At 43.3% G+C, this 14683-nt stretch overlaps 1 protein-coding gene across 1 annotated transcript in view; it reads right to left on the bottom strand.

The window, feature by feature from the left end:
• LOC137422386 (CUB and sushi domain-containing protein 3) overlaps positions 1 to 14683 on the bottom strand; it is a 1172941-nt gene that overhangs the window by 183687 nt on the left and 974571 nt on the right. The window contains 2 exon segments of the mRNA XM_078772588.1: positions 10950 to 11123; positions 12610 to 12807. Of these exon segments, the coding sequence (XP_078628714.1) occupies positions 10950 to 11123; positions 12610 to 12807 (372 nt within the window).

Here is a 14683-nt window from a genome sequence, read left to right as displayed (position 1 = left end):
CTGAGTGACTGCCCTGGCCATCCGCACGGGATTCTGGTCGTTTGGACATTGTTCTAGCGATCGCTGGAGCGAATCAACTTCGTCTTGGAGCCGGGAATAAGAGACATTGGGGAATGTTCTTGTTACACTCACTTGGAGCACAGTGAGTTATATATTGCAAAACTGACGGTACCATCATAGGACATATTGATTGTACTTTTGAATACTATTGTTGTTGTGCCGTTATTCTTGTGTGATCTCAATACAATATTTGTTTGTGAGTAACAATTGGGGTGGCTTCTCCATTGATCTTTGACACACAGAATAACACATTTTTCTGCCGTGACTCCTCTCGGGGCTCGGAGGTACACCGTGACCAGGGGGTCGGGGAGGAGCACGTAACAGAAATTGGGGGCTCGTCCAATTGGCTCGGGGGCTCGAAATTGGGTCTTCGTCCGGGATAAAATTCCCTAAATTTCGTCCGGGAAAGAATTCCCTAATATTCCCAAAATTTGGAATTTTTTCTAACATTCCCAAATTTTTCAAAAAAAATAAAAAAAATTGAATTTTTTTTGTGTGAAGGTTAATAGGTGTTAACTGATAGTCACCATGGTGTTTGACGCAGGAAAGTTTGCGGCGTCCCCTAATGAGGCACAGTTCCTAGCGTTAAAAAGATCGGAACTCTTGAAATTGGCCAAACATTTTAACTTGGAGGTCCGAACTCATATGAAGAAAGCAGAGATGCAGACATTGGTGGTAGAATCTCTGGTGGGACAGGGCACATGGACAGAGGTAGCCTTGGATTGGTTACCCGAAGAAAAAGAAAATGTGGAGCTCCGGAAACTGGAGATGCAACTGCAGAGCCAGGAAAGGTTAAAAGCAGAGGAAAGGAAGGCAGAAAAGGAAAGAGCACGACAGGAACGAGAACTGCAGGAGAGAAGAGCAGAGGGAAAAGCAGAGGAAAGGAGAGCTGCAAGAGAACTCGAGGAAAGAAGAGCAGAGGAAAGGAGAGTTGAAAGGGAACTCGAAGAAAGAAGAGAAAAGGAAAGAGCAGAGGAAAGAAGAGCCGAAAGGGAGTTAAAGGAACGTGACATGGAGTGTCTGAGGGAACTTAAACTCAAGGAGCTGCAAGTAATGGAAGAACGGGGAGAGGTAACATCCATGCCGGCTAGTTCGATAACTAGTCAGAACACCTGGGATGTTGGTAGGCATGTGAGGCTGGTTCCACCCTTCAATGACAAGGAGGTAGCCAAGTTTTTTTTACACTTTGAGAAAGTGGCTCAAATGCTAGAATGGCCTGCGGAGTCCTGGACTATGTTAGTGCAACGTGTTCTGGTGGGTAAAGCTCAAGATATATTTTCGGCTTTACCGATTGACCAATGTGCAGATTATGAGATAGTGAAGAAAACCATTCTCAAAGCCTATGAATTGGTCCCTGAAGCTTACCGGCAAAAATTCCGGAATGCCAGGAAGAGGGAGAGTGAGACCCATGTGGAGTTTGCCAGAATGAAGGAAACCATGCTTGATCGGTGGTGTGATTCGAAAGGGGTTGGGAAAGACTTCAAACTGTTGCAACAATTGATCTTGGTGGAGGAATTCAAACAGTGTGTCCACGAGGACATTAAAGTACATCTGGAGGAAAAGAAGGTACCAGAGTTGTATGAGGCAGCCACCGTGGCAGATGACTATGCCTTGACCCACAGGATGGGGTTCCACAAACCTAACTTCCCACCTAGAGTTCGCCAGGGGAGTTATGGTACATCTGGTGCGGAGAACGAAGATTCATGGGGGCGGCCTAGAGATGACTAGGAGGACAGATCTGATACCGCGACTCTTAGGGATCAGAAGTCTACAGTTCCAAGACAGACTTATCTTCCGGGGGGCTTGAGGCAGACCACGAGTTTTTCCTCCGGGCCTACTTGCGCTTTTTGCAAGAAACCTGGACATTTGATGTCCCAATGTTATGCCCTGGAAAGGAAAAATCAGGAGCGGAGTCAGATTGGTACAACTCCGAATGCATTGGCAAATGTGAGAAATCGTCCTTGGAGGACAGAGTCTTGTGGAGGTTCCCATGCCAATGTTCCGGCATCTCAGAACGACCTTGTTCAAGGGGGTTACAAACCTTTTATTTCAGAGGGGTTTGTGTCACTGGATGGAGACTTGACTCACCAGAGACCGGTTAGGGTATTGAGGGACACACGGGAGCACATCAATCTTTGATGCTTGAAGGCATTTTGCCATTGTCAGAGAAGACGGCAACTGGTGTTAGTGTTCGTTTACAGGGGGTTGGTGGCTATGTTAAAGCTCCACTTCATGTCATGCATTTGCAGTCTGATTTGGTGTCAGGACCGGTCACCGTAGGTTTACAAGCCACTCTTCCTGTGGAGGGAGTATCTTTTGTTATCGGGAATGATGCGGCCAGTGGTCAAGTTTCTGGTAACCCGATGTTTGTTGAAAAGCCTAGTATGGAAAATAACGCTGCGCAGTTAGAGCAGGAGATCTTTATTAGCAGAGCAGGTATCTTTCCATCCTGTACCGCGACTCGTGCTATGGGTAGGAAGCGCTCTGAAGAGAAAAGGAAGGTACTGACTGTCGTGAAATTATACCAAATTTGAACCCAGGAGTGATACTCGCTTAAGCCACTGAGGGTCGTCTATAAGACCTGGGACATCCGCGATGCTGAGCCACTCCTGTGACATTTACTATGACATGTAGTCCTGTAGTCTTGAATGGTACGTACCCGCACATATATGCTATACTGGCTTGCTTTGACTATTATTATCGGTCCTTTCTGTATGATACCAAGATCCTGATATCCATTGCATGATTGTATTTTTACAGGATGATGCCAGAGATCTAATTGTGATTAAACCTACCTATGGGACAAAGTTGTGGACCTGATTGATTTCCACGACACTGACGTCATGCTTTGCACAGGCACCTCTTGTCAAGTACCCAAAAACTAAGTGTCAGCGCACACAAGTCATGGATGGAGGCTATGTTGACAAGCTCTTTGTACATGGACTGAACTTCAAAACAAGGGAAGATGTTCTGGACTCTGTCTTTGACAAATATAGACCGCTCTTGGAAGTGCTGCTGATAAAAGACAGGGAGACGCAAAAGTCAAGAGGGTTTGGCTTTGTCACGTTTGAAAACACAAAGGACGCCAAGGGTGCAGAAAAGGATTTGAATGGCAAGGATTTGGATGGTCGGACCATAACAGTAGAGAAGGCAGGCCATAGACGTCGAGGGGGCTACAGAGGAGGAAAACGTGGCGGTAGTTTCAGGGGTGGCTATGGCTCCCAGGGTGGGAGTAGTAGTTTTGGTGGTGGCCGCAGTCGATATTGCTATGGAGGCTCCCAGAGTTACGGCAACTCCCGAAGGGATGATTATCAGGGTCGTGGCCGAGAAGGAGACCGCTATTCACGTGACTACCGCGACAGGCGTTCCAACCATGATTATTATGAAAGTTAGGAAGAGGTGAAGCACTGAATGCTGCGGAGCAGCCGAGCCAAGATTCCTACACGGATTAACCGTGAACTCCACGTTCTTAAAGGCGTCCATGTAGTGAACTTTCCTACACGGATTAACCGTGAACTCCACGTTCCTAAAGGCGTCCATGTAGTGAACTTTCCTGCACGGATTAACCGTGAACTCCACGTTCCTAAAGGCGTCCATGTAGTGAATACTTCCAGGCCTCACCACCCAACCACCATTAAACCTGGCTCTCAGCTCGGCCTCCCTAAAAAGTGTTATAGATTTGCTTGACTTTGGATTTTTGATCACACCCCCTTAACCTTCATTCAAAAAAATGAAAAATAAAATTAGAGGTTGATGAGATGGAGTTTGGCTTTGCAGGAGTTAAACTTGGAAATTGAGCATGTAAAGGGCAGGGACAATGTCATTGCGGATGCTTTGTCCAGAGTGAACTAACTTTGGAGATATCTGTAGGTTGTTTGAAGTTTTGTTGCTTTATTTTTGGGAAATATTGATTATATCGTTGCTCATGGGAATTGATGATTTGGGTGTGAGTTTACTTTTGTTTGTTGGAAGAGTGTTGCCGACAAAGAAAGTTTTCACGATGTTCAAACTTTCTTTCTTGAGGGGGGGGAAGTGTTACGGATTCGTCACTTCCGCTGTGGTGGCTTTCATCCACTTGAGACATTTCTGGTTCCATGTATTATTATTATTGTTGTTTGAGGGAAATAGCAATTATTATTGTCAAAAGGTAAAAGGAATGTTTTAAAAATGAAACCAGATCGGGAACCGGAAGATGAAGAAGAAGAAGAGAAAAGAGGGCGGAGCGAATGAGTCGGACAAGAAAGCCGAGTTGCTCCGGGTTCTGAAGCGAACGTTGGCGAGCCAGAGTCACTAGCGAACTTTCGGGTTTCCGGGAGAGGAATTCCTACGACGGAGTTGTCATCGCTGTGACCGGTCAACCTGCATGTCAGGTTTTGCGATCGATTCAGGAGAGAATCATCGCCGTGCCGTGCGCCACGAGACCGGGTCGACGGCCATTTTGACTCGCGCAGGATTTGTGCTTCGCTCGCGGTTTCGTTTCTTTTCGACCATTCTCACCGCATTCAGACGTCGATCTGGGGCGTGTGTGTGACGCGGATTTTTGAAGGATAATTCGTCCATACCCGAGGGTGTGATCTCTCGGTTGCCTGTAGGGCGCCTTTGGATTTCCCAGTCGCCTTGAGGGGCCTTTGTACAGCTTCGGCTGTGTGACTGCCCTGGCCATCCGCACGGGATTCTGGTCGTTTGGACATCGTTCTAGCGATCGCTGGAGCGAATCAACTTCGTCTTGCAGCCGGGAATAAGAGACATTGGGGAATGTTCTTGTTACACTCACTTGGAGCACAGTGAGTTATATATTGCAAAACTGATGGTACCATCATAGGACATATTGATTGTACTTTTGAATACTATTGTTGTTGTACCGTTATTCTTGTGTGATCTCAATACAATATTTGTTTGTGAATAACAATTGGGGTGGCTTCTCCATTGATCTTTGACACACAGAATAACACATTTTTCTGCCGTGACTCCTCTCGGGGCTCGGAGGTACACCGTGACCAGGGGGTCGGGGAGGAGCACGTAACACTAGAGGGTGCATAATTTCACAACTTCATAAAGTGACATAATTTCCTGTCAGCAGAGAAAGGCCGTTTTTGTGAGACTGCATCTTTGAAGAAGGAAAATGCCTCATCAAAGTGACATCCAAAATTCACATCTCAACGAGTTATGTGCTGCTTATGTTTGCTATCACCTTGTGTTGGCCTAATGGTTAGGGTGGCAGGCTTGGGATCATAAGGTCCTGAGTTGGAATCAGGACCAGGTAAGTGGACCATATCAGATCATGAAGATCTTGGACTGGATCCTAAGGTCCATGAATTGAAGGAGGCCTTCATCCTACAGTACAGATTGCAGGAAGATGCCAGTTTACAAGTGTTTTGTTTGAGAGATTTCTCGTGAGATTAGCGTATTTCTTTCAGGAACAAGTCCCTTAGCCTAAAAAAATAATATAAGCACTTCAGGCTGCCATTTTTCCCCACAGGTGTGAAAATGCACTGCTTCCATTATTCCTTGAAAAAAAATAACAATGCATTTGTTTTCTAATGACCAAATTATAACTTAATGTGCATGTGAATGGACTTTCTAAATGCTGATGGATTTTGAAAAAAAAAAAAAATCGAAAGGAAAAAACATTTCAGGCCTTGGTGTTAGTGTGGCAGGACAAATAACCTCAACACTTCTGCTAATTGCAAGCTATGTTAGACAAGGTCATATTTCAGAAAAAAGATACTTTAAGGGGCATTTTTAGTAGAAGTTGGTAACATGACATTCTAACCTCATTTTAGTATAGTAAATCTAAAAAAATGACGTTAACAAGCTTAATTTTTAGTTTTGACTAACGAAACGAGCAAGAACAAAATGGCGGCCAAAAACGTGTGAGTATAACGGCTTTTTCAAAATTTAAATGGAAAAACAGAAATAAACGTCATAGAAACATCTGCTTTGGATGAAATACTCACTCCTTTGTTATCTCCGCACGTTTTCAAGAAAAGTCGGGGATAATTTTCGGGGAAAAGTCGGGAAAGTCGGGGAAATTTTGATCGGGCCCTTGAAATTGTGCCCCTTGGAGCAGTGACCTACTTTTCAATGCAAGACTGACCTCAGTCCAGATATTCAAGACTATTTGACCGATTTCTTCCCCTGACTTGGCACGCTGGTACAGACCGACATGATTTATGACTGTAACCTTTTATTGGACAATTAAGATCTATTTTCTACACTCCGTGATCAGTACGTCTGAAATGTCTCAACTCCTACACAGTTTCAGCTGGAGAAATGTAACTTTAGTGAATGACTGCATTGGTGATGAGGATGGTACTGTTTGTTTTGAAACTTTAATGGCGTGTGGACTGTGCAACCATATGTGGTTGCACAGTATCGACTTTCTCCAGTTTATATTGTCTGAACTATGAAAATACTATGATCTGGGAGCAATATTTCCTGTAGAGATATGGTGTCATATTTTACAAAAGTACACATACAAATCATCTAAACTGACTATTGCACCGAATAGTTCATGCCATATTTGATAATGCCTTAAGACTTTTCGTGGAGATTTAAGGTGTATTTTGACATTGTATTTATTATTTTACGCTTTAACCACCATTTACTAATAATGCTATGTTTGTTATTGTCTGTCCTTTTACAAAACCTCGATGACGATACCTGTATAGAGCTTGCAGAGACCGTTATCAGTAGACATCACTTTGTGTATATTTTGTCAAGCACATAGTGATGTTGATCGTAAATCCACTAAACAAGGGATTCAGACCCTCAGTGAAGCGACTGAAAGCAGAAAGAAGGTGAGAGATCTCAAGAACCGTGATGTGATTGATCGTTTGGTAGATGTACTTCGATCTGAAAGCGTTTCAACTCTTGTTTGGCATAAGGACTGTTTTGCCAAGTTTACAAATAGAAATAAGATCCAAAAATAGGATTCATCTCATGGCTTACCTCAACGCCATGATGATACAGCTATTTGTAGCAGGAAATCCCAATAAACATGCTCATCACACCACAGTAGGGTGTATCCATCTTGACGCAGTAGTGTGAAACCAATGAATATGTGTTCGTTTTGTCGGGACATTCATCCCAAGGAACGATTTTGCTCAGTGATAACATTCAGCACTCGTCATGATATATTGGAGGCTGTAAAGCTGCACCACAATATGGGTCTTCGTCTAGCTGGGGTAAGCGACCGGATAGCCGCGGAGGCCAAGTACCACCGAAGACGCTTGAGTCCATTCCAGAGATCCACATCGAAAACTGAATACGATTCTGAAAATGAAGATCTGCCTATGATATGGCTATGCACCGAGTTGCAATATGCAGCAGAAAAGTGACCTGTGCTCAAGCTAAGTGATGTGTGGGACCGTTAATTGAAACTTTCAGAAGACTTCAATACCATAGTCACAAAGCCCTTCATTAGTTAGTCACAGGAAAACATTCAGGGAAAAGGCCCAGTCCAGAGTTGGAGACTTTATCAACTTTGTGCAGCCTTGTGGGAAGCCTTATGAAAGAGAAACACTGCTTTTGCTGTGCAGATATACTGGTGCTGCCATATCTAGACTGACACAGATGAAGATGCCAATGAAATTCTAACAATGCCAAAGTATGAGCCTGAAGGGGATATTTTCCTGTCTTTGATTCACGTTGCCTTGAAACTTCATGGAGATTTGATGAAAAAAAAAAAACCAGGGCATTTAGGCTTTGGTGTAAGTGAGGATAATGCAATCGCCTGCATTCCTGACAGCCTTCAAATGTCCCTGCGGACTTTGTTTGGTGGCCAATGCCAGCTGGAGAGAGATGCAGGAGAAGATACGGAAATGTTCAACAGAGATGGACATACTCTTAGTTATCACCAAGTATTGCAGATGGATACAGCATTGGCTGAAAGCACCCTTCAGTCCATGAATCACAACACTGGTTCTGGAAAAAAAACCACCTAACCTTGTGCCAAATAAATATTTGCATTTCACAGCAGATAACATAGACATAGACATATTGGATGAAACATTAGATGATAAAGAAACATTCCACGCAACGCAGGGACCATCCCCTAATCTAATGCTGGACACGATGACACCATCAACCTGGTGAATTCCAGATGTGTCAGACGTTACAGAAACCCTCTCCCCTGCTAAACGCCCCGTGCCACATCTTCCAGATGCTACTGAGTTTGGATGGAAATGGGATGCGACAGGACTACATCCAATTCTCATGACCCTTGATCTTATTCCAGAAGCTTGTTTGGAAATTGCATCTTGTGCCTATCGCTCACGATGCCGAACCCTGCACTACAAATGTTGAAAAGTAAAGCTGCCATGTAGAACTGCATGTGGATGCAGACAACAGACTGATGAGAATGATTGCTTCATCATCAGGAATATGTGACTGCCATATTGTCTCGATAGGCTGAAGAGATGGATTATGGGTCATAAAAACTGTGGAGCCAGAGTTGTGCTGGAGTACAGCACAGTGTATAAGATTCTGTAGAGTGGGCCCATTGTGATATTGCAGATGCAAATAGTACATGTTTCTGTTTATATTATATATATATATAATAATAAAAGAGAGTGTGTATCGCTCCATCATTCAGTCCGTCCGTCTCCTTCATAACTCCAAAACCATGAAATCTAGCGGCCCCAAAATTTGCATGCATACTTCCTGACCTCCAAGAGAGTGCATGAATGAATGGATGTGTTAAACACCCCTTTTGAAGATCATTTACGCTAAAACTAGAAAGTCAGTTACCTCTGACGAGCCTGCATTCAGCTCTCTCAGTTTTGGGTCTTAATTCCACCATTTTGTCCACAGCTCAAAGATGCCTTGCCTCAGAACAGGTCGGTTTCTGTACAATAAATCTTCATATCGACAAATCGTAATATAGCTGATCTTCATACCTACAAATCACCGTATACCTGCATGCATCACAACGCTTATAAACGCCAGTGTTCCTGCTTTTATTTAATTTCTGCACACGTTTTACATCTAAAATGCTATAAGCTCGATAATTATCTCTTCACCTGAACCAAATTACAAAATTTTAACTCTGGAATTGGCCCTAGCAGCAGGTCCGACTAGTAAAAAGTAGTAATTTGTCCAATTTGGACATTATTGGAGACTGGGCATCTCAACAGTTTTGTTGAAAGTGCATGCTTGAGTGATTAAGCCGCTTGGCAAGTGGTCTACAAGAAGCTTGGTAATGGAAACCCCACCGTTCACCATTCTCTTACCTTTCATTTGCTATATTTGTCTTTTAACTTTGATGATTATACATGACTCCGATGTTCAACTTTGAGTGCTATTCTTACGTAAGTAAACTTAGGGCACATTTCACTTTACCCATTTCCCAATTCAAAGTGTGGATTGTACCATTACAAAAAGGGGCAGTTGTTGATTGTACCAATGCAACACAAGGACTCAAGATGGAGAAGTACTCAAGGAAGAACCAAGGAGATGCTTTGCCAACTCAGAAAAGGGGGTATTGATAAAACCTGGCGGTGGGATTCCTGAGGGAGGGAAATGGGGGGGCCAGGGGGGCGCTACCCCTCCCCCCTGCTGCCTTCGCTTCCTCTCTCCTCTGCCTTCCCCTCCCCTCACGCAGCCTTTGCTTCCCCTTGCCTCACGCTGCCTTCCCCTCCGTTCTCACCCACCACTGCTCCACTCAGCTCCTATCCCCCATTCTCACCACCCCCTTTACCTCCCCTCCACACTCCCTCCTCTCTCTCTCTCTCTCTCTCTCTCTCTCTCCTCTAATTTTTGTGGCTTTGTAAATAAATGTGTTAAAAGCTGATATATCCAAGCTGTAGAGGAAGGACAGTTTGGGGCTGGCAGGATAGCCTAGAGTTTTGTGCATTGACCTTTGAGCTGTCCAGCTATAGATTGTCACCCTAGTGTTTAGCATGCCGGGAGAGGCATTGATGTGTGCGCCATCCCTCAGATGGACATTAAGCCAGAGGAAACCAGCATTAGTTGGTGGAATTATGTCGATCCATTTGGTGTCTTTTGTGAAGAGTATGTGAGTTATCACCGGCATACTGGACAAATTACAAATTCCTGCCCTGACTGTTTGCTGGGAAGGCAATGGCAAAGCACCCAGCATAATCCTTGCCAAGAGACTGCTTCGGCATCATCAACGCTTCGTCAGGAGTATGGTAGATTGTTGATGATGATGACGATGATGATGGAGGAAGTTTACTTGGTATTTCACTGTTATTTTTAAAACAGTCATATTTATTTGCATGTATTTTCACAATCACACATTCACCAGATTAATCAACTGTGCCGTGCAGTGACACGTAAATCAAGTAAAAGTGAGTAAAATCTGATCCCAGGATGTTTAAACTCAAAATCAGTTCATTTCCACAAGAAAAAAGTTTGAGTGGCATGGCGTTTACATAGCCTCCATTACGTTGACTTTTGACACAATATCTGCACAATTAACACAAAACTACTGCATTTTGTATGTATTTCGGGCATGGCTTCGGATTTAAAAAATACCAATGAATTATAATTTATTGCCTTTGCACACCAAACATTTTATTATTGCATAATTATCTCATTCTCATGCATTAAAAATAAAAAGGTGACTTGTACATCAATTCCGCACTGCAGGCAGTGTGCGTTAAATCATAGAGAAAGCTATATTTCCCCAAGGGGAAATAAAGGTGCCTGGCCAGCCTGCAAGCATTTGTTTTGTGTTTTGTAAAAGTAAACCATTGTGTGCTGGCTCCAACGCTAACTTCCAAATCTCTGCCATCCCTACTGCTGGGAAGGCTATGGCAAACCAGGCAGCACATTTCTTGTGAAGAACCTGCTTAGGAAGAACCTAGCAACTTTATTTTAAATTTGTTAAGGCGTAGTGGGAAGCGAAAGATAGTAGGTCTTACCAATGCACCTGACATCAGCGCCACCCCAAAGTCCAGAAGCCAAACATTTCCTTCCCGGTGATCCAGAAAGCGTGTAGCCAGAGTTGCAAGCGAAGATGGCAGTTGAACCGTATACGGTCTGTGCGCCGATTTTCCTCCCATTTACTGGCATAGGAAGCTCACCACACGATATAACTGGAGTGCGAAATATATTCCAAATAAGTTATCCATCAAAGAAATTGAGCAAATAAAAATGACGTAATTGGTGAGAATTTTCTTGAGAGGAAATTGTATTCTTGAATTGGAAAATTACTCCATGTGGTTATAATTAATCTATGTGGTCAATCCCTTGCATGTGGTTATAATTTCATGACATAATACATTATCAAATCGGATAAATTAGGCTTAGCCAATTAAGCATGAATACTCAGTGAATTTTGTTATCAATCACACGAAAACCAAACCGATTACTTGCAATTAGATGGAAATTGTGCTTACAATGGCATTCACATTGGTGGAACTTGGTGTCTGTTATTCAGAATAGCAGAAAAACGATTTATTTAACAATCATGTGAAACTTCCATATAACATCCATCCTTATTCACAATTTATTTTTTTTACCTCCATTGACCTTCCAACAGGTTTGGTTGTTGTTTTTCCTTCCCTCCTATCCCAGATCCGCTGTATATGTTTGTTCATTCCTTTTGTTATTGTGTCCAACTGTTGCTCCACCAATCCACTATCAGCTCATATCCTCTGTCACCTCACTTTTAAATGAGCCTCAATCTTATGAAAGAGAATTTTATTGCTCTTTAACGGCCACTATTATCCCACCTTGTGGGGTCGGCTGGGGGAAGCTTGGCCAAAGCTTTTCACCAACCGGCCTGGCCAGGCCTGACATTCGCAGAGTAAAAACCACCGTTTAGAGGCCATTTTTCCCCGCAAAGCGGGGGTTGGCCTTTTTCGGGGACCGTGGTTGTTGTTGTTTTTTGGTCCCCTTTTTGAAGCAATGACATTCGCGGAGTAATGGCAGGAATTTGGAATTTGGCCATGGTGCTGGCGATACTGGCCTACTCTTTGTGAAGACTACCATGGGATCTTTAACGTCCACCAACCCATGCTAGCAGACGGGACTCCCAGTTTAAGATCCATCCGAGGGACGGCACACGCATTGATGAATCACCCTGCACGTGAAACACCAAGATGGCAGTTTATAGCTGGGTCGGGATTCAAACCAAGGCTAGAAAGCTTAGAGGTGAGTATGCGTACCTCTCGGCCATCCTGTTAGCCTTATGGAAGATAGTATTTGAAAAAAAGAAACAGATTCAGTTGTAAATTTTGAACAATCAAAAAGTTTCTGCAGAAACTGTACAGCAAAGCACTTTCATGGAGTTTAATCTAAGGGGGTGGGACTTAAGACTGAAAACAAGGAATTTTATCTTAATTCTACCTCCTGCTTCCATAAATGTTTCCTCCTGGGAAAGTTTTTCCATAATTCCCATTGCATCCATAAACATCCAAGCAGATTCTCAGCACACACCCATGGTTTGAATACGTAATATACCGTGGTGTTATAGACTCATCATGTCAGTTCATTTCCAATTTAGTCAAACTGGTCTCAATCAATGAATGCAGGCAAGACCCCCCTTTGGATGAAGAAAATGGAGATCGATTCACTCACTCTGGCAGCGAGGGCGCTCACTTTTCCAACTCCACACGCCATGTGGGCCACATTCAACCATCCGAGCACCGATTAGATGGTAGCCGCTGCGGCAAGAGAACAACACCCTTGCTCCAAACTCTCTCCGCTGCTCACTCAGGTAGCGCCAGCTGCCATGCTCAAGGTGGATCTGGCTACTCAAGCGAGGGCAAGAAACCACTGCATGGGCAACGGCAACAACAAAAAAGTGATAAGAGGGGAGCGGTGAAAATTTGATGAATTATAAAGCACAAAGCAATTACTGCATTCACAGGTTTGATAAACATGCCATTCAAAGAATGGTACAATGTAGAATAATCGAAGGAAATGTTTGTTAAAGGTCACACGAGAGAAAAAAGATAACTAGAAGGGAGAAGACATCAGATGCCTCCAACTCGAGTTACAGTGCCCTCCATAGGTATTGGAACAGTGAAGTCAAATTTGTTATTATTAATACTAGGGCATGCCCGTACTATATATAAGCTAGGACGTGCCCGTACGTGGGTGCCCGTTCCTTGCCAAAAAAAAAAAAAAAAAAAATTTGTGTAGGGGTGTGTGTGTGTAAACATCCTAGGGCGTGCCCGTACGTGGGTGCAAAAAAACATGCGTGCAAACAACAACAAAAAAAAACTTTGAAACCACGTGGCAGTAACGACCACAGAACCCCCCCCTCTATTTACATGCAATGGTTTGGTCCAAAGCGAACGGCTTGCAGTGTTTGGTAAAGAAATCGCCATAGCTCGGTAACTACTTCTCCGATTAATATGAAACCTTGAAAAGGCACATCCTCGGGTCCCCAGCAATATACCTGGCAAGTTTAAAGTATATCGGACCGGTAGTTGTCGAGAAACAGCGGTCACAGACAAACAAACAAACAAACAAACAAACACACATACAGAGATTACTGGAATTATAGATAGATATACTCAAGAAATTTTTATTTGAAATCAAAACATGAATATGAGGCAAGTGTACAGATGGTTAGCTTTTATTTATTGGTATTTCTATGCAAATATATGTTTTACGTAGGCATAAATATTGGGACAGATTAACTTAACAGATTTCTCTTTCATTCCCCTTTTCTCCCGCCTCTGGAACAAACTCCCCCACTCCCTTCAATCCCACTCCTCCCTCCAGGTCTTTAAAACAGCTGTTCACCACCATCTCTTATCTTCCCCCATCCAAAACCTTGATCTTTTCTACCCCCACTAATTCACCCCAGACACACTTTTTTTAAAATTCCAACTTCTTTCCTGGAAGTCCTTGCAGTATTCATATGTTTTATACCTCTCCCACCTCCTCCCAAGCCCTCCCCCTCCCACATTTCTCCCGATGTCCCTGTTCTCAAATGTTGTGTTTGTGTCCTTCCTCCTCTCTCCCCATCTTGTCTACCGCTCCCCTTATTTTTGTGTTTTATGTGTCGGTTTGACTTTTTGTGTGAATAATGTTAGCTCTTTCACGAGCCTCGATCTTGTATACAAAAAAAAAAAAACTTAAAGTAAATTAAAGTAGTATTTTAGTTATTATTTGGTTACATATCCCTTACATGTTATAACTTCATCAAGCCTGTGACCCATTGACACCACCAAACTCTTGGTATCCTCCTTTCAGATGCTTTGTCAAGCCTTTGCTGCAGCCATTTTCAGTTGTTGTTTGTTCTGGGGGGTTTCTGATTTTAGTCTCCTCTTCAGCAAGTGAAATGCTCCATTGGATTTAATTCAGGAGATTGACTTGGCCAGTCCCAAACTTTCCACATTTTCCCCTGATGAACTCCTTCGTTTTGTTGGCAGTGTGTTTTGGGTCATTATCTTGCTGTATGGTAATGCACCACCCAATGAGTTTGGAGGTATTTTCTTGTACATAGGTAGAAAAATATTTCTATATACTTCCAAATTAATTCTGCTACTGCTATCACTAGTTACATCATCAATAAAGATGAGTGAGCCAGTTCCAGAGGCAGCCGTGCAAGCCCAAGCCATGACACGACCTCTACCATGCTACACAGGTGAGGTAGTATGCTTTGGATCATCTACAGTTCCTTCCTTTCTCCACACTT

This window comes from Myxine glutinosa, chromosome 2 (genome assembly GCF_964187855.1).
Source record: "Myxine glutinosa chromosome 2, kmMyxGlut1.1, whole genome shotgun sequence".
In the NCBI taxonomy this organism is placed as follows: domain Eukaryota; kingdom Metazoa; phylum Chordata; class Myxini; order Myxiniformes; family Myxinidae; genus Myxine; species Myxine glutinosa.
Note: the sequence above shows the minus strand (reverse complement) of the source record. Positions and strands in the feature narration are given on the sequence as shown.